Here is a 25260-nt window from a genome sequence, read left to right as displayed (position 1 = left end):
TAAATAAAGGAATAAAAAAATAAATAAATAAATGTTTCTGGTTCTTTTATGGTCATACACTTGAAAATCAAACAACTAAAAAATTTAAATAAAATACTTAAATTTAAGCAACAATCCCTACATTTACCAAAGCACTCACATTTGCCATGGATAGAATGTCATTGATAAATACTAAAAAGCAGTGTTGCGCTGATGCTATTTATTGGCCCAGATACCGATACCCGATACCTCGCTGTGCCATATTGGTCGATACCGATACCATCTATTTGAAATTGATGTGTGTGTGCGTATATGCAGAACTGCATACTACTTGGATGTAAAATAATTGCCATCATGTCTTTATCAAGCTGCTGCCTACCTTAGTGAAGCAGGAAAAAGACTAATACAATGTGAATCCAATATCACGTTTTATTGCCTAGCTGGAATGGGTGACAATAGTTACATTTCTGGCCCTATTTGTTGGTACTTGCCGATACCAATACCACCATTTTAGTGCTGTGTCGGTGCCCCGCCCGATACTGGTATCGGTGCAACACTAGTAAAAAGGAATATGTATTCATACTACAAACTCAGTTAGCAAATTGCTAACATTTAGCAGCTTTTTCTATACAAAACAATAAAAACAACATACCTATTCTTTATATCAGGAGTATTAAACTCAGTTAGCATTTTTTTAAATCATTAAAGGCCTAGTTACAGCTCTATCCATTACATTTGTTTTTTCTCATTTCGTTTAAAAAACAGCACACTGCTCTGGTATTATAATATTACATCACATTTATTTAGCATTTTAGCCACCTTGTACCCTCTAACAGAACACACGCCTTTATTTTTATGAGATTATATGCCTTCTTTGACAGTTTAGGATAAATTGTCGTGGTGGGCCGGACCAAGCCTTGGGTTTTTACACATGCTTTAAATCAACTCAGACTCATGTCTCTATGCTGCTCTCAACCTTTTTGGATGATAGATTTATTTCAAATGCACCTCAGTTCCTTAATCTTCACCTGTGGCACTGCTGTCAGTGGGACTTGCCTGCTGTTTAATAGTGCTCAGAACAAAATTTGGCATTAGACATTTTTAAAGTAAATAGAATCATAATAATTTTGATTTAGAGAATGAAACTAAACAAAGAACAACAGAATCAGGGCATCTATAACTGTGCTCCATTGACATGATGCAAAGGTTTTACATGTTCCAGTTCTCAGTTGAAGAACTAGAACCAGAATGGGTATTTACAAGCTGATAAAAATGTGTTTTAATTCTGCAGCCTTTTATTTACCAAATAATGTTATTCAGTAACTGACTGAAATATTCAAATGAAATCTCTGGAAGTGCAAAGAATGTTTTTTTGTTTCCTTTAAAAAAGTTACTAATGCAAGGCAGCCATATTGCATTTAGTGTTCAGGGAAAACTCAGATTTCCCAGACTTTTAGTAGGCTTTCTGAACATTTCTCCAACTTTAAATGACAATACCAATTCTTTTTTAAAAATAAGTGCCTTTTTCTTTAATTGAGCAGATAAGTGCAACCCTTTGCCAATCGAATAAGACAATTTACATTCAAAATTAGAAAAAAAACAGCTGCAGTCTCTTATTTCAAATGCATAACATTTAATTATCTAATTTAAAGGGTAAAAATACTAATTCCATTGGTAGATCATCTTATTTACAAACTCAAATTAATGGTATATACACTTATTTTAAGAAATGTTTCCTAAATTTCTTTTTTGCAGTGTTCACCCTTTAAAAATGTATGACAGAACACAACAACCTACACTGCAAAAAATGTAAATCTAAATAAGTATTTTTTTCTTAAAATAAGTGCATTTTTTCTTGAACTGAGATGGTAATTGAGACAGTTTGCCAATAGAACGAGACAATTTACATTTAAAATAAGAAAAAAAATATGAAATTGTCTTATTTCAAGTACATATTATCTAATTTTCTTATTTTCAGAGTAAAAATACTCGTTCAATGGGCAAATAATCTTATTTACCTACTCAAATTAAGGGTAAATACACTAAATTTAAGACATTATTACTTGTTTATGGATCTTTTTTGCAGTGTAGAAAAATGTCAAAGTCCCATCTTACTTTAGTTTTAAAAAGTTACATATGGATGCTACTTCTGATGTTTAATTTAAAAAATTTAAATAAAAGCATGATTAATATTAAGGCATAGGCTGATTCTATAGACCATTAACTGAACGTGAAACACTGGCGTGGACATAAGCACGATAAATAAAGCAAGATTTTTGTTTTGACTAAATGTTGAGATGGAAATATCTGTACATATGAGTAAACACTGCTGACTGAGCTCAGTAAACATGTTTTTGTTGTTGATGAAATATCTGGAACTGAAATAGTTTCCATAGTTCATCAGCATATGTGGCTTAGAATTTCCCAAAATATTTACTATTATGAAAAGCAAGGAAGTAAATGAGCAACAAGAAGATCCCAAAGGACAATATATTCACTGTCTGAAAACACATCTGCCCTGAGCACCACAATATATTTCTAGTGTTTTTTTTTTTTTTGCTTACAATATAAACCATATGTGTGAAGACCTCCCCCACAACTAATTTCATTCAGATTTATCTCTGAATATTGCGTCTTTCTCAGCTTTTATTAACAAAGTTGTCCACATAAGGTTGATTAATCCTCGCTTTAAGGTTTTCGTCAGACTCCTGCAATAAAAAGGGACAGTGGACAGTTCAGGACATTCTGTCCTTCAGGGCTAGTGTGTCTCTTTATGAGAGTCAGGCAGCGTATGATGTTTTTGAATAGAGAAGTCAAATCCAGACTGAGTAATGCCTCTGCATGAAATATTAGCAATGCAACACAAAAAGCTTGTTATTACGACAAAAAAGGTTGCAGAACAAAAAGATTGCATTTTAACCTTTTCCCTGGCAGGAACAGCTAAGATGTTCAGCTGCCTGCTAGTTATTTCCCATAGTTTTATGAGGCTCAATTATCTTAACCTGACTCCGCCAGATGGATCTGCTCCGCATATCCATCTGGAAACCTTCCGTTGAAGTAATTTTGGGAAGGTGCGAAAATACTGGTTAGCTGATTGGCCTATGTTGGTGATAGACGGGCCAAATAAACCAATCAGATCAACGAAGCGTATGACGTACTAACAGAGCGACGACGAAAACACAACCACAAGCCAGGCTACTCTTGCCGAAACCAGTCGGGAGAAGAACAAAAACATCTTTTCCTCTGAGAAAAGCCTCCAGAGCAGTGTTTTGCTCTTCTTTCAGTGAAGAAATACTCGATACTCGAAACTTGCTCGATAGCCACGCTAACGCTAGTTTCATCGGGTGAAGCCGCCATGTTCTTTAGACTGAACTGTCGAGCTTCTCGTTGCGTCACACCTCAACCCGCCTCAAAGCCAACACTGATTGGACGTTCGTTTGGTGAACAGCTCCAAATTTTCTTTAACGGAGAGTCTCCAGACTGATCTGCGAGTGAAACCTTGAAAGCTCGCGAGATCAGGATGGTCTCACGAGGCTAGAAAAGCACAGCTAGTACAAATGTACCGCAAAGACAAAAATTCTGTGTGATGCTGAATTTTTGATGGTCTCACTTTGATGGTCTCACGAGGCTACAATTATCTAGTATCAGGGGCAAATCAGTAATGGTATTTTCACCACGCTAGACAAAACTGCTAACAAATGTAATGATGGCTCCATCTGAAAAAAACTCTGGGCTGAAAGGTTTGAACATTTTATTTATACCAATTTTATTTATTTACAGAGCTCAGCCTCCTGATAGCGAGTACACTGTAAAAATTAAATTAATTAATATATACAAAATGAATGCTAGTTTTCTATGCATTTGCTTTTTGTATTTCTGCTTCTGTCTCCTTGAATCCCGGTCGGCATCGACAGATGGCCGCTCACACTGAGCCTGGTTCTGCTGGATGTTTCTTCCTGTTAAAAGGGAGTTTTTCCTCTCCACTGTCGCTACAAGCATGCTTAGTGTGAAGGATTGCCTTTAAGTCAATGAGTCGATACAATCAACTCGTTTTCCTTACATAGAAAACTTTGAATTTATTTGACTCTATGATCTGGTGAACTGGAAGATGACGTGTTGTGAATTGGCGCTATATACATAAACTAAATTGAATGGAAATGGAAATTAAAAAGTGACTTTTTTATATTATTTAGTTTACTTTATAAATAAATAACTTTTTGTTATTTATCAAGTTGAACTTAATTGTGCATTTTTTAATAACATTTACTGAGTTTGAATATTTTTTATATTTTATAAGGTAAATGATTCCTACCAATTGAAGCTCTTTGGATTTAACTGATGTTTACTTGCGCCCAAAAAATTGGGCCTTACAAACGTTAAAGTCTGCCACAGCCAGTTGACTATAAACTAAAGTTGGCTTCTATTCGCTTAAGGTAAGACGAAATATGAAAGCATATCTTCTTACAAAAATGTAAACACAGTTTTTTTCTACATTAACTGAATGCTGAAAGTAATCAATTGTAGTCAGTGAACATACACTCAACTATTTGTTTATTATTTAAACATAACCTAAGCTACCAGATAAAGAACAATTTTACTCTAAAAAGGAAGAACTGATTTTGACAATAGATTTTGACATTACTAGCTCTGCACCACCATCATGGAGGTTGTTGTTAAAATGTAATTAATAAGTACCAAAGTACTATTTCTAATATGTTGTGGGCTAGTGGTTAGAGCAGTGTGCTTGTGCTCTAAAAAGGTTAAAAGTACCCGGTTCGATCCCCACAGCCTGCACTCTGGGTCCTCAAGCAATGCAGAGGTAAATTTACCCATTATGGAACAATAAATGATAAATAAATTTACCTTACATTTTTGTTAAATGGTAGCAGCTACATCTACAAGTAGTATCTCATGTAAGTTAGATATTTAGAAGAAATTGTCTCCATCCAGGCTTTTAATTCACAGTTAAAGCAATGCTGGATATCAACTACTTTTTTTTAAAGGAATTAATTGGCATACTTAAACTATTTGAAAATCAAAAATTTTTTATCAATAATTTTATTATTTTGTATTGTTTTATTTAAATTTCCATAAATGAATACATTTTTTTACAGTGGAAACTCTTAAAATATACTTGATTATATTAAGTGTCCCTTTGCTTTGGTATATTTCTTTTAGGTAGACAATGATCAAACTTTTCCGACTGAGCAAAACAATCTAATCCAACCTACTAATGTTAGGATTTGCCATATTGATAGAATTATGTGGTTTATTAAATATAAAAAAATGGCAACTTTTTGTGAACATTTAAAAACCCTATTTTTAGTGTAAAAGTTTGATTCACAGTTGAACCTTATGCTTTTTGTTTTAGTTAAGAAAGCAAAATTATTAAGTTTGCTAACAAAGCATCAACTCTCCATTATGGATTTAAATGTTTTTTAGAGCAAGGCATAATTTCATTTTACTCAGGAAATGACTGCATCTTGAATAAAATGCAAATTCTGTGCTGCAGGAAAAAAGATTTACAATAAGACTTGCCAAGTTAGCGGTGGGAGCATATGGTGTCAGTTAAAACCATGAAAACAATGAAAGTGTGCAGTTTAGGATTTGCTCAGATTAAATGAATTCCTGCTGGGTGTGTATGAATAACGTTATGAGGTAACTCTGCATTTGCTGTACCTGACAGAGGAACTTCCGCTCTCCATCTGTGTTTGTCGTCTCTCGAGTAAAGCTCCACAAATCCCTTGTCGGAGGTTGTAAAGACTGAGAAGTCATTGGAGATAACTTTTGCTCCAGACGCCACTGCATAGTTGGAATCCTCCTTTTGTTTTTTCCAAAAAAAGGTGAGGGTGATACCTATGGAACACATTTTTGGGACAAATTACTAATAATCCGCATTTCCAAATAATGACATTTGCATATAATCTACACATATTGTTTTATATAATAGTCTTTATACAGTTTAAAAAAGACGCATCTCATTCATTTGTTTTGTCTGACATTAAATCTGAATAAAGTTTTCTTTAGATCAGTTATGTATATATTTTGTGTCATTTAAGCAAGCTGACATACTTTTCACATTGCAGCTTTTTATAAATTTTGACATTTTTTGTCATATTGAAGTAAAAAATAAACAGAATTCTTGCCCAAACCTTTTGTCTGAACGCATCTCTAAGCTGCAAGCTGCTTCTTTCTCTGTCCTGTTCCTCCTCTTCCTCAATAAACGGTGTCTAACTTTTTTACTGGGGGTATTTAAAATACTTTAGTCAGCCTTTTCACGAGTTCTTGGGTTGATACACATACTTCACATTCAACATGCTAACCTCTGGAGAGTAGAACCTGTTTGGTTCAATAGCGGTATGAAGGCTTTTCCTACGCTGTTTAAATTTGAACATAGATGATGCACCTTCAGGGATCTGGAGATTCTCTTCAATGAGGAACCAGAGCTGTGGAGTTCCACTATTTTTTTTTATATATATATCTTTGCAGATTTTTATTTGACTTTTTTTTCATGTCAGAAGGGGGAGGAAATGTGTTTTAAAGGTGTTGCCTTAATATATTTCTGCAGTTGGGCAGGGAAGCCAACACATTATCATCTGTTCTTATATGTATATGTAAGGTTTTGAAGTGCTAAGAAAAAATTATTAAATGATTATCCCCCCCCAGAAAATGGTGTATCTCATTACTCTGATGTTTATCAAATACAAATAACTTATTAATCTGGCCTAAAAGATGAAAAGTTTATTCTATGTAGTTTGATGTGGGAAAGTGAGAAAAGGCCTGTGTTTTATTTTTTATGTATATAAGTGCATGTAAAACTGCTCCTACCCTCAACACCACGCAGTATAGGATCACTGATGCAGGAGTTGTGGTTGTTTCTGAAGTGGAGAAAAGTGCCGCCATTATCCCTGTCCAGAAATATGCCATTGTTTAAAACTCCTTCAACAATGTCTGCAATAGAAATGGAAAATGAACAGACATTAGATTACCTGAAATTTTAAAATGATGAGATCAGTGAAGAACTTGATGTACAGTACATATCGTTTAACTCAATCATTTTTAAAGTGAGCTAAAATTGGATGGTAAACTACTTTCCTTACGTTTTTCCACACTTTTTTCATCTAAACCAATCAAAATCATTTCAGAAAAACATGTTTTAACCAAAGCCTAAGGCATATGTTACACAGTTAGGTCTTTATTTTGAGCTGCAAGGACAAACAGACGAAGAACCAAAAGTTTTGCAATGATTTGCAGCAGTTTGTGATGCAAAAAGGTCTCTAAGTGAAAGCAAAGTGATGGATTCTCACCTACTATTGCAGAAATGTTAGTGTAGGCAGAGTCATTGGTATACACATAGGAAGAGTTATGGGAAGAAGGGAGCACAGTGTGGTTGTGGATTCTGACAGCTGGACAAAAACAAAAGACAAAAACCATAATTTTCCACCAAGAGAACAGTGAGAGGAGAACAACAGGAGGGACGTGCTGTACAGGTATGAGACAGAGTGATGCTGGTGAAGGTAAACACAGAGTGAGGCCACACAACATGCTCCCTTCCATACCCGATCCCTCCTAAACATTTACAGCATTTCAAAAAGTATATAGTACACATTTCATCAAGCCCACATGTCTGCGTTCGAAATGTGGGTCTGATGTCAGAATCTAATTTTAATTACTGTGTTTTGACAGGTTTAATCGAAAAATCGTAATAATGAACAACAATAAAGGCTTGAAAGGATCAGTCCGTTTGTTATAAATATAAATGTGAACTTGTGAATTGAGCTTCTAATGTAGAGGAAATTCTCAATGATATTCTAATTGATCAAAAATTACTTAATAAATGATAATACTAGTAATAAAGCTTCAAGAGGTTACAGAAGACTTGAAACTGACAAAGAACAGACCTAATCAAACAGAGAATTTATAACACTTTAAAATTACTGTGCAGGGTTCTGTCATCCCATCTGTTTAGATTTAATTGATTTAAGGAGGTAAAGTGGGCAAACAGTTCAGTCTGTAAATGTGCAAAGGAAGAGAAACATAACTTCCATATAATTTATCGCTGTAGCTGAAGAAAAAGTGGTTTAAACAGACTGAATATATTTAAAAAATCTAAATCTAGATAAATAATTTTTTCTTAAAATAAGTGCATTTCTTCTTGGATTAAGGAGGTAAAACTCATTCAATGGCAAACTATCTCATTTACCCAGTCAAATTAAGGGTAAATACACTTAGTTTAAGATTTTTTTTTACTTATTTCTAGATCATTTTTCCAATGTAAGAATTATATGAAACTTATTTATGGCTTAATACATAAAAAAAAAGCAGGTTTTAGGTTAAAATGTGCCAAAATATGAGGTTTCAGGGGATTTAATACTTTTGCAAGGTGCTGCATATTCCATAAAAACTACAAAACCGAGTGGGAGACTGAATCATGGCTGGAGTGACACTAAAGAACAAACAGGCTTTCTAGGCAGGACTTTAATGGAAACATGGCGACCATATATGCTCATACTTATTCCACCGTTGCTGTCATTAGGAGGTCTGCTTCCAATCTGGTCCCACAGCTCATGAATTCCATCCACTGCATCAAGAGACCAGTAACATGAAGCTGTGGTGAACACCTGCAAGCCTGGACAGACAGATCACAGGTAAACGAGTGTCCCTAAAAGGACATTGCTCAGAGTTTATTATTACACCGGCATCCAACTTTGGACCTTAGTTGGATCAGGAGATTGATGATGATGAATAAAAGCAGCTGCAAAAGCTGTTTATGCTGCAGACTAATTTGAATAATGAGACCTAAACAAATAACATCCCTCCATAGAAACACACTGATTTAACCAGTTATTGTATGTTTCTCCACCATGATGTTGTCATTTGATCTGCTGATCTGATAGAAAACAAAAGCAGAACATCATGTTTATAAGAAACACTCACCAAAATCTGAATGCGCTTCATTTGCCACCACCTGAGCACAGACCTATAAAAGAAAACTCAAATGTTTCTCAAAGCCTGGCATGCAGAAAACTGAGTGATTACTTGAAATGATCTGCTTACCTTAAAGCAAAAGACAACAACAGTAAAAAGTTGAGCATGCAAACAAAACTCCATTGCTCTTGTTGTTCCACCTTATTTTCCGAAACAGCCTAATTCCACATAAAGACAAATCCAAAAGGAGTTAGTCATTGTTCCAGAATGAGGACAGAGAAGCTTATATATCCAACCCTAAAGATGTTAAAATAAAAAGCTCTTAAAATAACATAAAAGACCTACGTTAGATTCCCTTTTTAACAGCAACAAATAAAGAAGAAAAAAAGCTTCACAGGTTATTGTGTCACAGACAGATGTGAAGCCAAAGTCCCACGCAGAAAGTCCCACTCATTCAGTTGCTTCTCTGAGTTTCTGCGCTCACATCTGGAAGCAGCGAGCAGTGCGGGATCTCAGCTGGAGCTCACTGGCTGCCTGGACCTACGTGGGAATCGCAAAATGTGACGTCATTTTTGGACTCTGAGGAGGAGCGCTCACGCGCGTGAATAAAAGATGATGTGCGGAACTGAGTGTCGTGTAGAAAATCAAAGGGAAACACACGTGGAAAAGTGTTGCGTAAAAAGAATTAGTAGAACTATTTTATGTGCTTTAACAATAAATTATGTCACAATATATTTTAAGAATCTTTCTGACTCCGATACTGTTGAAATCTAAGATGAAAATAAAAGTAAAAGGACATAAACTCATCCAGGTAACAAAATAAGACATGTATCATTAAACCAACGGCGTCTCTTTAATATATTTTTTATATTATTAGATATTATTTCAGTTTAATATGGAAAAAACTCAGAATTCTGACTTTAAATTTTGGATCTTAATGTAGATGGGCACCATGAAGAAAGAAATGTGGAGCACTCAGCTTCACTGACAAAGATGTGAGTTGTTTGGGAGGAACAGTGACACATTGGTGGAAAATTATGGAATTAGGCGACTTTTTACGTGCTCGAGAGGTGATGATATTTTATTAATGGAAGAGCAGAAGGTGATTAAAACAAGAGACTTAATTTAGTCTCTAAAAGAGACATAGCTCCAGCTTGTTGGTAACATGTTTGTAAGCTGTCAGAATTCTCAGATTAAAGTCAGAATTGTGAGAAAAAAAAGTCTGAATTCTGAGATTAAAGTCAGAATTCTTAGGAAAAAAGTCAGAATTCTGAGATTAAAGTCAGAATTATGAGGAAAAAAAGTCAGAATTCCGAGTTTAAAGTCAGAATTCTGAGGAAAAAAGTCAGAATTCTGAGTTTAAAGTCAGAATTCTGAGATTAAAGTCAGAATTCTAAGGGGAAAAAAGTCAGAATTCTGAGATTAAAGTCAGAATTCTAAGGGGAAAAAAGTCAGAATTCTGAGATTAAAGTCAGAATTCTAAGGGGAAAAAAGTCAGAATTCTGAGATTAAAGTCAGAATTCTAAGGGAAAAAAAGTCAGAATTCTGAGATTAAAGTCAGAATTCTAAGGGGAAAAAAAGTCAAAATTCCGACTTTTTCTCAAATTATGCTGAAATAAAATTTTAAAATAAGTTAACCTGTTTTATTTTTTCAGTGGCCCTAATCCTCTTCCGTAAACTTCACTTGGGTACCTGCGCGTAAAACCATTTCACCACCCTGTAGTGGCACGTGATCACTTTCTTTCCCCTTATCTGTCTTCAAGTATAGAAAATCATTTCCAAAATATTTTCTAAGCAAAACCAATTTTTATGTGTGATTCTGATCTCCAGTCAGTAGCCTACATGAGAGATTGTTGGTGTCCGTTTCAAAGTGGTAAAATACACAAAAAACAAAAAATAACAATACATTAATAAAAAAAAAAAGCTCTTATTGGTTCTTCTAGGTATAACACAGCCACAGTAATTGAAACGGTTAAACATCTGGTATAAAAATAGACGTAAGAATTAGCAAATGTGCGAGCTGACCAGTAAACCAATGAGTCCCCTAACGAAATTAAGTTTTCCGTTGATTAAACTAAATACAGAAACAAAAAAAAGTGTTTTAAGAAATTACGAAAAAGTAAGAAAGAAAACGTGTGAAAGCAAACACAGCAAAACAAAAAAGGAAACCAATAAGTAAATAAAACAAACAATAACAATAAACCAAAAGAGAAGAAACATAATATGTTACTGTTAATGTTTTCTGGTCAAATGACCTCTGTTGTGTTTTTTAAACTATTAATATGGATAAAAAAAAAAAAAAATTATTTAAAGACACCTGCTCCATCTGCCCAGGATATCTGAAATCCAAATCAAGGCAAATAGCGCCACCCAGTGGTCAGGTAAATAACACAGTGCCACCTAAACCAATCCTCTTGATCATCCATGATTTATTGATCAAACCTTCTCATGTAACTGGTGACCTTCCTACTGAGCTTCAGGAAAACTTTTGTTTTGACATCCTGGGTTATTCTGGGTAAGAAACAGCTGCAGAACAGAAACAGCAGGACTTCAAAAGTTTGTTTTTAGGATGCTGTTTTTTATTCAATCGTTTTAGAGTACAATTTTCTTTTTAGACGTTCCTCTATGTGTAATGATAAGTTGAAGCCATAAAACTACAGTAAATTGTATCAAGTTTCATTAAGTTATATTGTAATAATGATGTAATTATAAGTAGAAACCCTTAAGCAAATTAGCAATGTATTTAAATGTTGAATAAATGAAACAGAAATCAGTTTTTAGAATATGATATTATAAAATCAGTTCAATTTGGTCCTATTCAGATAATTATTTAAATCACCCATTAATTTAGACTTTAAACACAACAGGGACTGAACCAACATCTATTATTGTTATTTATTTATTTATTTTTTTCATTTTATGTGGGATCTTTTACCAAAATACAGTAGCTAATGCTGCTTTAATTGAACTGTGGCAGGGAGCGCAGGACCCCCCTCAGGTGCCCCTCCAGATGACTGACATGTCACAGCACCAAATCCATCCTATACAGGTGTTGTTTCTAGGCAGAGGTAGAAAGAGTGCGTAAAAATTCACTGAACTAAAAGTATGGTAACCTAGATGCAAATTCTACTCAAAGGTAAAGTTACCCAGTGCAAAATATATTAAAAATAAAAGTAAAAATAACTTAAGGAAAACGTTACTTTAAATAAAAGTTTCTACGCTTTTTTTTTTTCGAAGCAGAGAAAAATCCTTCTGGTCCATTTTATAGATGAAAAGAGGAGATATGAAAGACAAGGCAACAGTTTTTTATGTGATATTTTAAGGAGCTGTAGAACCAAAAAGCCACTTGTAGCACTTAAAGAAATGAAATTTCATTATCATTCAGTTTCTGTTTTGAAACTGTTGATTTCACTTTATCTATAATCAGAAATAACTTAATAAGAATAAAAAAAATCAAGTGAAATAATTAGTTACCAAGTAAATATCTATGTTAAGTCAAAGATGATCATGTTGCTTGACCACAAGAAGTCACTCCTGTTGTTGAATGTAGCCTCACTGTCTAACCATATAAAGTGACCAGCAATACTAACTCCATCAGGTTGTTGTTGCAAAAAAATTGCAAAATGATAACTATAGATTTTTTTCAGCACTTTATAGTCCCCCCAGTAAGAATAATTGTCTTGGTGCCAAAAAGAGCCCAACAGATTTATCTTTCACAAATGGAGCAGTATGCTTATCGCCATAGTGTTCCGCTTGATTTATGCAAATAAATAGCTTTATGGGAGCTTTGCCTCGTCTGTTCCTGTTTGGCTGTGACTCCATCCTGGAGAGAAATATCAGCTGTGCTGCTGCCATCAACACCCTTGATTATAGATTTTGGAGATCGGCCTGTTTTCCAGTGTAGGCCAGTTTCTCTGACTGTGACTAACTGGATATGCTCTCTTCATCCTCTGGCATGGGAGCTGGCTCAGAGCTCGTCTGCCTGGCTGTGTATTTCCTGGATGGGGCCGCCTTTTAAAGCTGCTTTTTGTATCTCTGCTTCTGTCTCCTTGAACCCCATTCGGCCTCAGCAGATGCCCGCTCACTTTGAGCCTGGTTCTGCTGGAGGTTTCTTCCTGTTAAAGGGAGTTTTTCCTCTCCACTGTCGCTTCAAGCATGCTTAGTGTGAGGGATTGCATTTGAGTCAATTAGTTGACGCAATCAACTGGTTTTCCTTAGATAGAAAACTTTGAATTAATTTGACTGGATGATCTGGTGAACTGTAAAGTGCCTTGAGATGACATGTGTTGTGAATTGGCGCTATAGAAATAAACTGAATTGAATTAAGTATTACAGATTATATGGACACTGCAATGGGAAAGTAGAAAAGGAAAGGAAAAACATGAAATAGGAGAAAATATGAAAGAAAGAGGAGATAAAAGGGAGAGAATGATAACTTTATAGTTCTTGAAATACAGTTTAATACAGGTTAATACATTTGGAAGTAAAATTCAAGGTTTTACAACTGTAGTTTATTTTTATTCTGGAGAAATTCTTTAAATACATTCTTTGGATTTTTTTTTTTCAAGCACATTCATGATTCAGGAATAGTACATATTATAGATTTATTTTTTGATTAAAATGGCCACTTTTAATTGAATTTCATTTGAATTGAATTGTGTTTATTCTTTTTAAAATGGTTGTTTCAAACTATCTTTTTTTTTAAGTCTTGATACCTCAGATCCAGATTAAATCACTTTTAGCTTTTAGTCTATCAATGGGAAATTAAAAACACAATTCTAGCATGTACTTGGATACCTGTTTGTTAAATGTTTATTGGTGGTGAGTGCGCGTTTCCATGTGCGTAAAACCAAACCTGGAGAGGAGGCGTAGCCTCGTCGGGGCGGTGTTGCGGATCTTTGGTGGATTACAATCGCCGCCCTGAAACAGATACACACCATCGATTCCAGGTAAGAAATACAAATAGTTTTTGTTAAGCTGCTTTGCGAAGCTGCCGCTTTTAACTTCTTTGAATTCAAACTTTTAGATTTTCGCCATTGTTGTCTTGTAGTCTGATTGACGCAGCGGATCCTATACTAACTTTTCCATTCGCTATCGGAGCCTCAGTCCGCGCAATGGTTGGTCTGCCGTAGGGAGACCCAGCATGGAGGTTTTTGATAAAGATCCAGGGATGTTTTGTTGAAGTTCTGAGCTGGAGAAGAACTGGAAAAGGAAAGTGTAATGAAGGATCGTCTGGCTGAGCTGACTGCTGTAAGTTATCTAAACCAGGGCTCACAGGCACTGATGGATAAGCTGCATAGAACTGCATTTGTTTCTTCTAAATTCACACAGAATAACAACCAAGCAGAAGAAGATGTTTATTTTACAGAGGACTGCAGGGACGGTTTTATGGAGAACTATTTCAGGAGGGTACGTTTGACTAAAAACTAAAGCACACCTGGATGTGCATTAGGATAACTGCACACACCAATGAGTAATTAATGTAATAATTGATCAATTAAGGTGGAGGAAGTCAGGGGACTTATTGATAAAATATCCTACCAAGTGGAGGAGGTGAAAAAGCTGCACAGCATGATCCTATCTGCACCCAACCCAGACCATAGTAAGTTATCTATCTATCTATCTATCTATCTATCTATCTATCTATCTATCTATCTATCTATCTATCTATCTATCTATCTATCTATCTATCTATCTATCTATCTATCTATCTATCTATCTATCTATCTATCTATCTATCTATCTATCTATCTATCTATCTATCTATCTCTCTCTCTCTCTATCTATCTATCTATCTATCTATCTATCTATCTATCTATCTATCTATCTATCTATCTATCTATCTATCTATCTATCTATCTATCTATCTATCTATCTATCTAGTTTTTTGTCGAGATTCGACAATTATCGGTTAGTAAGAGTACTTTTAATTGGTCTTTTAATTCTCGCAAAACATTAAGTCCTGTCTGGGAAAAAAAAACTTTTAGATAGCTGCTACATTGAGCTCAGTTATATCTAATCATTGTAATGATGTGAATGCTGCATGTGCCTACACATACACACATATACGTAAATACTTAACTAAAACTTTAGGAACATTACTTCAGGAAAAATACAAAACAAAAACCTGAAACTTTGAGGTAGTTTTAGGTCTGACCCGACCTGTAAAAGACCACTTAGAGCCTGAGAGCACTGTGGTGTCTAGAGGCGTAAGGAAATTTTTTTGATTGCAAAAGATAAAAGGAAATCGAGTGCTTTAAAGGCATCTGTCTGGTGCATTTGGGGAGCAGGGTTCTTAAACACTCTGGATAAAATCCATCCATCCATCTATAGATTAGTTTTTTTTTTCAGCTTTTATTGTCACAAGTACAGAACAACGAAATGAAATCTCTGCATTTAATCCATCCCCTTTGACGAGCAGTGGGCTGCGATTGTGCGGCGCCCAGGGAGCAGTGTGGAGTTAAGGGTCTTTGCTCAGGAAGCCAGAGCGGCAGTCTGTGGGAATGGGGCTTGAACTCAGAACCAGTGCAACCCAAGCGCAATGCCCGAACCACTAGGCCACTGCTCCGCTCCCCTACATACATACCTACATACATACAGAGGCATAAGGGGCTTTCTGCAGAATGTGAAGGGAGAACTGTTGGACTTCTGTGTCACTCATTATGACATCATCTGTATTTTGTATGGTCACCAGTAGAGATAAGAGGTTCTGCATTTAGACACTGGCTTCATTGACTGAGGACAGTTGCTACACCAAGATAAAAGAGGAAATTCAAAACATGCAGAAGACAAACAGTAATCAGTGTTACAGTTTCCTTCCTCTCTGCCTTCCAAAGGTACAAAGATTCAATTAGATGGACTGACCAGCGATATCAAAGGGAATGCCAACGTGGTGCGAACTAAACTAAAATGTGAGTTCAGCTCTGATAGTCACGATTTTCTTAACATGTGTGAAGTTAATTAACGCTGGATCCTTTCTCCCTCCTAGCCATGGAGCAAAGTATGCCAAAGGACGACGTCGCTAACAGAGCGTCTGTGGACTTCAGGATACAGAAAACTCAGGTCAGACAAGCAGTCGATGACAGTAAAGAATGATGTAATTTCCCATAAATATAATTATTTCACATCCTCCTTGTTCTTGCACACTATAAAACAGGGGTAACCATTTAAAAATCAGCGGGGTCCGAATAAAGAAAATCAACAACCAGTAAAGGTCAAAGAGACATTTTTAATTATAATTAATTAATGCATCCATGTTATACATCGACTTTTTAAATAAAAAAATATTTAAAAAAAAAAGAATATTTTTCCATTTTTAAATCTAAAGTGTTTTTTGAAGTAGAGAACAACAATCGTTCAGTTCGGTTTGTTTTTCTTTCTTTTTTCTGTCTTCAAGCACATATTATGGTGCTCATTTTGAGCCTGGATCCAGATTTATTTTTGATTCTGTTCATGGTGGAGAATCCTGCTTCACAGCAGCAGGTTGAGCCAAACATCCTCTAAATATGCAGGGTCATCTTTGAGCACCATTTCACTTTTCTTTAACCAGTTCACCGTTCTTCCAGCAGGTGTCTAAAAGAAGCAGCAGCAGCAACCCAGACTGACAGCAGCTCATTGGCTAATTTGTATCACGTGTAGCCTGATTGCAGACACACCAAAGGGCTTTACCATATTAACAGGAGGAACGGTGCAAGTAAAATTGGACACTGTCGTCAGACAACATGCAGTAATTTATAAATGTTTTAAATCAGGCTGGGTCCGGATTAGCCAGCAGGTGGATCCGGACAGCGGTCTGCTAATCCGTTACCTCTGCTATAAAAGAATATCAATTATAGTATTGGTTGAAGTTCTTTCTCTTTTACTTAGGGAATAGGGAAATAAACAAGTGCTAATTCCCCAAATCAGTGCAAACGATTAGTTTGACATTCAGTACAAGGATTCAGTACAACTTAAAATTTTCACACTCACACTTTGGAAGAGCATTTGAATTCTAACACTTTTATTTTTCTCTCATCCTCAGCACACTGTGCTGTCAAGGAAGTTTGTGGAAGTCATGACCAAATACAACGAGACCCAAGTGACCTTTAGGGAACGAAGCAAAGGAAGAATCCAGAGACAGTTGGAGATCAGTGAGTGACCGATATTTGATGTGCACTCCCTAAATGTGCATTTTGTCTTAACCTATGAGGTACAAAACAAGTGATGAGCTGCATTTCCTTTACCATCTTAACTGATGTCAAATAGTGTAAAACTGCCCGACTACTTTAGATATGTTCATGAAAACTACATAAACACAATTGGAGGGAAAACTCTAAATGTATGTAATGTAAGCTTAAGCTAAATATTTAAGAAGACTCATTTATAGACTTAGATTTTATTTGTCATTTTGTTTACACATGTGTAAAAACAAAAAGAAATTTTGTTTGGAAACAGCTCTCTGGACAATTTCATCTTTTTTTAAAGTGCAGCCTTGAAAAATAGTAAAAATGACTGTAAATTTACAGTTCTAACATTTTTTTTTATATAATGATAAAATATAATAGAATACAATACAATAACCCTGTTTACAAAACATGAATTTATGCACCTGAAATACAAGATGGGAAACAAAGAAGCAGTTCTAATCTGACATTAGATTATTCCCATTAACAAGCTGAATGTTTGTTACTGTCAGATCCATAGTAGGACACATATCCATGGTTTTAACATAAGAGAATAACAGAAAGTCTATAGTAGGGCTGTCTTTCCCGGTCCCTGTGGCTTTAATGGTAGGCTCCATGACTCCACACTGCAGAAAGCAGATAGTGATACTGGAGACTCTCTTGTGTTTGCGTTGCCAGGGAAATGGGCAGAGGGCCTGGGTGACCCATGCAACTGAAGTCCACACGTCTTCAGCAAAACACACCAAAATGTTCAATCTCTACTGACATAGTTTGTTTATGTAAATCACTTGGAATGGAGAGACTTTATGCTAGATGTTAGGTTGTGCTCCTTACTCTGTGTGTTTTGCTCGGTTTGTGCCTCCGAGGAATAGGCGTTGCAAAAGGTGTGTGACACAATAAGCCCCTGCACAGTGATCTGCCTCTCCAGGGAGAGTGTTGCACAAGAGGAGGCAATGCTTTCTCTTTATAGAGTTTCACATCGTGCTTCTTTGTGAGCAATGCAAAGGCCTTTGTACCCAAGGTCTTTTCAAACTACTACCTTTGCAACCTCAGTTAGGAATTTAAGCACCACTAAAATCCAATGGGAAATTATAGCAACTAGTAACAAATATATATTGAAGTACAATTGTGATTGTTGTCCAAACAATATCATCAAAGTAACATCATCTCTTAGAATTTAGATGATCGACCAGCAGTTGGTAGAATAGGGCAGCGCCTGCTCCATGCAATCACACTCAATCAGCAGCAGTACTTACTTAACAGATCAGTGTAACTCCTCAATCAGCAGGGCCTTTCGACAGGCTTCTGTTCAGTTTGATTTGATAATAACCAATGCGCTGTCCCACATATGGGGATAGTCTTTTTTTTTATACAGCTTCAGGTTTGAGCTCAAAGATGTACCAAAGTATCATGATGTAAGATGAGCCACTGTTTCATGATCTGGACAGAAGGATGTTAGCCGCCAGCAATGATAGTACATCCAGCTGGATTCAGAGATGTTGCTATGGAGCTGGGGCCTCATGTACACTCAGCTCTTATACTATGAGTTGGCTGTAGGGTGAAATTGTGAAACGTGTGCTGGAAAAACACCCAAAATAATATTCAAATGTATAAAACTATGCATACACAGGAACCGCACAACTTTCTCTCGTTCATTCGAATGCACAACTGCATGTGGCCTAAGGATCGCCCCACTCCTTTCCTGCAGATGTATATGCAAATTGGTATGAATACCCTGAAGGCACCCACCACGTATCCAAATAACCATGGCAATGGAGCTGTCAGGCCGTCACAGAGCGACTTTGTCTACACACCATGAAGGATATTTATTGTGAACTACCCAGCGCTTACTCATCTTGCTCTGCAATGTCTTTTTCACCACTGTGTAGCTGCTACATTGAGCTCAGTTATATCTAATCATTGTAATGATGTGAATGCTGCATGCGCCCACACATACACAGACACACATACGTAAAATACTTAACAAAAACTTTAGGAACATTACTTAAGGAAAAAAAAAAAAAACAAGCCTAAAAGCCACAAATAGAGTACACGTATATTAAATGAAAATGCTTTTCCTAAACAAAACCAGATTTGTTTACAGATTTTTGCAATATGGGTGCATTCATAGCTCTGATTACTGTCATGGTTTAGAGGAATCTGATGTATATAAGCAAAAATATAGATGAGGCCCTTCCATCTGACTGGCAGGGCACGGCTCAGACATGGCTGTGAAATACCCGGCCAGTCATCTCCCTCTGAAAAGCTCTGATTGCAAAGAATGCAGTGAAGTAAGAACTTAAACTGGCACAGTTGATGCAAGGTTTCTCCCCCTGTAATGCTGCTAATCAGTGATGCATCATCACATACCAGCAGCTCATAGGGATAACTAAATGCACATCTTCTCTGAATTCTAATATAGGGAATGTTCTCCAGCAGTGCCAAAGCTACCGTCGCTACATACCTAAAGCACAAGTTTATGTAGTTTATTCATGGAAGTATGAATGTCTCCTCATTGTCCCATACTTGACAGTCTTAGAAATTAATCTGCTGATCCAAAACATTTCAATTTAACAAGAATGAAGGTCCCCCTTGGATAATTTACATGCATCTCATGTGGTGTGGTGCACAGATCAATGTGCATTTACATCTACACCTCACAAGAACATGGGAAAATGTACAGCTTACATCTAACTCAGGCATGTTGTATCATTTTTGGTACGTTACTTCACACGTTATGCTTAGATGTATGAAACATTTTACTGCAAGGTTTTTGTTTGTATGCAAGAGTTTTAATTGATAAGCCAGCATCCCACACATTATTATTACATCCTCAGATATTAGCCAGCAACCAGTGGGCCATAAAGTCCTCGTTCATTTTTTTCTATGAGGGCTAAGATTGCAAAATTCGTAGACAATTCCTCCATATCTGAAAAGATTTAAATTTGACTGTTTGCAGCTGGAAGAATGACCTCAAATGAGGAACTCGAGGACATGCTGGAGAGTGGAAACCCATCAATCTTCACATCTGATGTATGTTTCATTCATTTATTCATTAATTTGTGATTTAGTCTTGTTAAAGTCAATCTGTTGGGAGGAGCTCACTATCTGTTATATTTTGGTTCAAAGTTGGGAAATCTGTTTTTCTCCCACAGATAATTTCTGATTCCCAAATCACCCGTCAGGCCTTAAATGAGATTGAGTCACGCCACCAGGACATCATGCGTCTGGAGTCCAGCATCAGGGAGCTTCATGCAATGTTCATGGACATGGCAATGCTGGTAGAAACTCAGGTATTAGCTTTATATAAAAATAGTTTTTGTCATATCACATACTTTTTTTATATTGATATTCTAGGACTAATGCTATATTTCACAGGGGGACATGGTGAACAATATTGAGAATAATGTCTCCAATGCAGCTGAGTACATTTACCGTGCAAAAGAAGAGACTAAAAAGGCAGTGAGATACCAGAAGAAATCACGTAGGGTATGTGTGACCCTAAATTATCTTTGAAATGAAAACATTCAAGATGTTGAAAAAGGTTGACATATTTTCAGAAGCTAAATATTTTAAGTTAATATAATGTAACTACTTTACTTGGCAGAAATACACCATCCTTGCCTTTGCTGTGTTGATCCTGCTTGCTGTCATTGCGTTAATTGTTGGCCTGTCTGTTGGACTAACCAAACGCCCTCAATGAGGCCTCTTGTCTGCGGGAGGTAACGGCCCCTACCACACACCACACACACAAAACCCTAACTATTACCAAAATGTACCTAATCCTAACCTAAACTGAATTCCTACCTTAGTCCTAAACCTAATCCCAACTCAAAGAACAGAACTTTACCATATAGGGACCAGTTGAATGTCCCCATATGTACCTGTAAGTCTCGCATGTAGGATATTTTACAAAATACTTCCCTCACATTGTAGGTAAAACAAGACCACACACACACACACACACACACACACACACACACACAAAAACTTCCACTCTTTGGGCAGAAAATTCAGTTGGTTGTCTTAATAAAACTGTATTATCATGTCAAAAGTAAGTAAAGAGGTAGAGATCAAAGATTTGCAATTAATTTCAGTCTTGGACCTTTGTTTTATCTAACAAATGAATGGAGTTTTACAGTTTTAACTGGATCAGAAATACATCTTTGGGCTGCACAAGGGTGCAGTTTGCGGCCCTGTTGCCTTGCAAGAAGGTCCTGTGTTTGATTACCAGCCTAGGGTCTTTCTGCATGGAGTTTGCATTTTCTCTTCAGATTTCAACTATCTCAGATTAGGGATTTGCAAAGCTAGCCTTCGTCTGCATTCAACAAGGATGCACATCCTCACCTTGACTCTAAAGGTTTTCAGTTTTTTAAAGATTTCCAAACCCAGGACTGTCAGGGGTTGAAAGCTCTAAAGAATAAAACTACAGGCTTGATCTTGGTATCTGTAAAAGCTGGCTCCTTGATCCTTTACTGTTCAGTACTCTGCCAGCTGGACAAAATGTCCAAGTTTGATGTCCTTTGGCACAAGGAACCTTTTGAACTTGATAAAATTAGAAATGAGATGAATAATCAGATAAATCGTGATTATTCAGATATTGAAGTAATCATCAACTAATTTGATACTCAAAATGAATTGTTAATTAGAGTAATGGCAGACAGAAATTAAAACATGCTATTATGTGAAAGAATCAGAAACCTTTATAGCAGTAATTGAGAAAAAAACGACAAAAATATTTTTTATTTAAATTAAAGGAAGAATCCTAATATGTGTATATGCATGTATGTGTATTTCAAATTTACAGTTCATTTAAATGTGCAATTAAGTTATTTTTCTCTAAACTCTAAACATTTGTTTAGAAATGTTAATTTACATATATTAGCATCTGTTTTGATTGATTGATTTAGCCAAAAAATAAAATGAGACAGCTGAAAAATTGAAAGACGTGTAGGAGCGAAATGAGCAGCAACAGCCAAAGTTTTTGTCTTTATATAGCTGGCAGATGAACAGGTGCTCTGTCTGGATAGAAAGTAGGCCTAGACTTTCCTTTGAATAACTTAAAACTTTTTTACTTCCTTTGGTTTCTTTTTTAACCCACCACTATCACTACATTAGCTAAGGTCTAGTCTTCCTTTAGTTACCACTTCCAGCCGGAGAGTGTAGTTATTACTATGATTTGATGTGTTTATGAATCAGAAAAGATTGGACTTTGGAGTTCATGTTTTCTCCAAATGAGGGACAAAGTTGTCTAATTTGGGTCACTAGCCAGGTCTCTAGTAGTATAGTTTAAAATTGTTTCTATTGTTCTTAAGCCTCCTAATAACAACTATAGGCATCTGTAATATGAACTACTACCTTTGGCCCCCTGAAGCATTCATTTACCATGAAGTGATAGTTGTTTTCTAATGTTAGTTTTCAAAACCGAAAGAAAGACACTTGCCTTCACTGAGATTCCGTCTATTTTCATATGGGTGCCATGCATTTCATGACTTAAAGTTGCTTAAACATGGCATCAAGCAAAATCTGGTGACTAGACTCTTTATTGTGAAAGCCAAACAAAGTCGTAGACCATTTAGAGCCAAAAAACACATTATGATACTTACCAAAAAAAGAAAACAGTTGCTGTCACTGTGCAGTTTTGGTTTTAATCACTTGTTTTAAACAGTTGGGGAATCACTGCTCTATTTTAAAAAAATGAAGGCCACTTGTTTTTTATAGGACAGGGAGGGTGTGAATTCATCAGGATTATTTACATTAATAAATCAAGGGAAATACCACTTTGTGCATGATTTTGAAAAAGGAATAACTTTAAAGCAAAGTTAAAAAGAATGATTTTGGGTGATATAGGTCATTTAATGAATTTCTAAGTACTATTTTGCATAATTAACTGATCATTTTCCTCTAATTTTTTACAGACATTTCTCTACCTTGCCTTGTGCGGAGGCTTCCTGCTTGTACCGTACTCATCTCGCTAGCTTGAGTCTATGGCGTAATTTCTTTCTTCACAAAGGGCCATCTCCACAACAAGACCACAGCTCTCCATTCGGTACCATTACGAGAAAGATTTCCTTAGCACAGAGATGCAAGTGTAGTTTGCAAAAGGCACATCACACCTAGTAAACTGGAAGCATAAAGGTCACTACAACATCACTGGAAAGGGTTCTGCTTCACACTTGCTTGTTTGCATGTTTTTTACTGTTACAAGGTATATAAAAAAATGTGTGATACCTCTTATATGTAGTGCATAACTTTGTGGGAACTGTTCCACTTGAAAAATATTTAATAGGTTAATTTACCATTTTCTGAGGTTCACCAAGACCTTGGCACTAAATCATTACCAGTATATATTGCGATAGACAACTGATCAATATCAATAGAAAGTATGTCCAAGTAGATTTTCGGTCTGAAACTCTGATCCAGGGCTACATGGTATTCTGTGGAATACAGACAGAGGAGCATGGTTGGTGGTCAGTTTGACCTAATTTTAAAAGTTAAAATAATAACTGGCCTCACCAAATTGCCAAAAATGCCTGAAAAACCATATATTATATTAAATGCTGTTCTTTAACCCAGGGGAGGGTCTAGCCTGCCATATAAAACCATTGTTATGATAAATAATAGCCTTACTGTGGCAGTAATAGGCTGCAAATGTGGAAGCACCATATACATGCTGCATATGGGACGTGACAGATAACCGGTTAAAGATTACATTCATACTGGGTTAGCGTTACAATTTTAATGTGGCCTTCTTCTCCCTCAGGCTTTATTTCGAATAGATAAAGAAAAAAGCAAAAAATTATCGATATTGACTGATATGACAGGCTTATATCGTAACACATTTTTTGCCATATTGCACAGCCCTAGGTTGACCTAGGAAGAACAGCTGCTGGCTGAAGCTTCATTTTTTGGCAAGAATACATGAAGGTCTATCAGTCTTTTAAGATGTTGTTGCAAAACCTGTCAACTTAGCATGACTAGTTGCAAACTTTAAAAATGTGATTTGAATTTTCAGAAGATCCAACTGTTGTAACCTTCATGTATAATGTAAAATTCTAACGTTGCAGTGCCAGCACTTGTTGTCCTCCCACTTTTATTACTTTTTTAGGTTAGAAATTTAAAGGTGAAAACAGATTTATTACTTATAGATACTTTAGAAAATGCAAAGAAAATCTTAATTAAACTTAAGGGTGTGATGACTGAAATTATCATGATAAAAGTGGTGCATTAATGCTTTACCTTAGATCATTCTTTCAAGAGCGCCCATTTTATTTTCTGTGTTTTGTACTTAAAGTGCATTTCTGAATGATGTAAATAAAATATCACAAATAAAGGGTTGGTGTAAAATGATTTATTTTCTTGTACTGTTTTGCTGATTAAATATAATAAAGTAAACACATGGGTAAAAACTGCACACCTCCGCATCTTTGAAATGGCTAGCCTCTAAATGTTATTCCAAGGGTTTGCCTTTTACATTGCCTTTGTAGCAGAAAGCAGATGGAAACAGAGGCGTTTGTTTACTTCAGGCCTAATGGGCACTTTGCACAAAACATTTGATTCTGGCGTAATGAACCAAACAAGATTAGAGGAGAAAGTAAGTCGGCCCACAGAGGGCAACTTCGTTTCTCCTTTTATTTTGACGATCAGAGGAACATTACAGGAACATTAGAGGAACATTCAGTTCAGAAGATGATTAAAAAGTTACTGAATTAAAAAAATAGTTCAGGAGTATTTCACCCTACCTTATAAGTTGCCTTACCTTTGACCTTTACATATATTGTTACTTAACAACCATGCATGTTAATTTGTCAAGTAATGCATTTTTGTAAATGTACATATAAATATGTAAATAATCTACAAATGAAACCCTAATCCTGAAAAGATAAGCTTTCATTTTTGTTAAGCCCTCTGTACTCCCATACTGCTACACGTCATCAATTGCCTTCAGTGGATCTTCATGAATAATTAGCCACAGAGATCGTAGAGACCTTGTTCAAAGTATTGTCCATGTAAGTTCAGTAGCATGACCATTCAAAGTGCAGTACCTGACAAAAATACTACATTGGCATAAAGGAAGTAATCAAAGAAAAATGAATCACTGAAATAAGATCATTATATTACAATCTGAAAAACTCACACACAGAGATAGGACAATTAGGAGAAATTTATTGATACAAATACTTTGTCTTTG

The 25260-nt window shown here is 35.9% G+C and overlaps 2 protein-coding genes across 5 annotated transcripts in view; one reads left to right on the top strand and one right to left on the bottom strand.

Moving 5' to 3' along the window:
* Positions 1–9428, bottom strand: part of adgrd1 (adhesion G protein-coupled receptor D1) — a 71844-nt gene extending 62416 nt beyond the window's left edge. The window contains exons 1-7 of one of the 3 annotated variants that reach the window (XM_038296288.1): positions 9253–9428; positions 9037–9125; positions 8917–8959; positions 8492–8608; positions 7287–7385; positions 6808–6930; positions 5659–5835 (exon numbers count right to left, since the gene is read on the bottom strand). In XM_038296288.1, coding sequence (XP_038152216.1) covers positions 5659–5835; positions 6808–6930; positions 7287–7385; positions 8492–8608; positions 8917–8959; positions 9037–9090 — 613 coding nt within the window. In that variant the 5' untranslated portion in view covers positions 9091–9125; positions 9253–9428. Of the gene's footprint in view, positions 1–5658; positions 5836–6807; positions 6931–7286; positions 7386–8491; positions 8609–8916; positions 8960–9036; positions 9126–9252 lie in introns of those variants that run through there. The other 2 variants (XM_038296296.1, XM_038296306.1) reach the window with 2 other exon arrangements.
* Positions 9429–13752: 4324 nt separating this feature from the next.
* stx2b (syntaxin 2b) lies at positions 13753–24635 on the top strand. Of its 2 annotated transcripts, none has more exons than XM_038296265.1 (12): positions 13753–13856; positions 13958–14157; positions 14239–14316; positions 14410–14509; positions 15744–15818; positions 15896–15969; positions 16928–17036; positions 20029–20102; positions 20225–20362; positions 20448–20558; positions 20677–20791; positions 22988–24635. In XM_038296265.1, exons 2-11 carry the CDS (start codon positions 14128–14130, stop codon positions 20770–20772), a joined length of 885 nt encoding a protein of 294 aa, XP_038152193.1. In that variant the 5' UTR covers positions 13753–13856; positions 13958–14127; the 3' UTR covers positions 20773–20791; positions 22988–24635. The 2 variants fall into 2 exon arrangements, with proteins under 2 accessions (XP_038152193.1, XP_038152202.1); XM_038296274.1 differs by having other exon boundaries at positions 13769–13856; positions 13934–14157.
* The last annotated feature ends 625 nt before the right edge of the window (positions 24636–25260 follow it).

This window comes from Cyprinodon tularosa, unplaced genomic scaffold, assembly GCF_016077235.1.
Source record: "Cyprinodon tularosa strain WSP-4 unplaced genomic scaffold, ASM1607723v1 ctg11, whole genome shotgun sequence".
NCBI classification, from domain to species: Eukaryota; Metazoa; Chordata; class Actinopteri; order Cyprinodontiformes; family Cyprinodontidae; genus Cyprinodon; species Cyprinodon tularosa.
The sequence above is the reverse complement of the archived record's forward strand: the minus strand, read 5'-3'. Positions and strand labels throughout refer to the sequence as shown.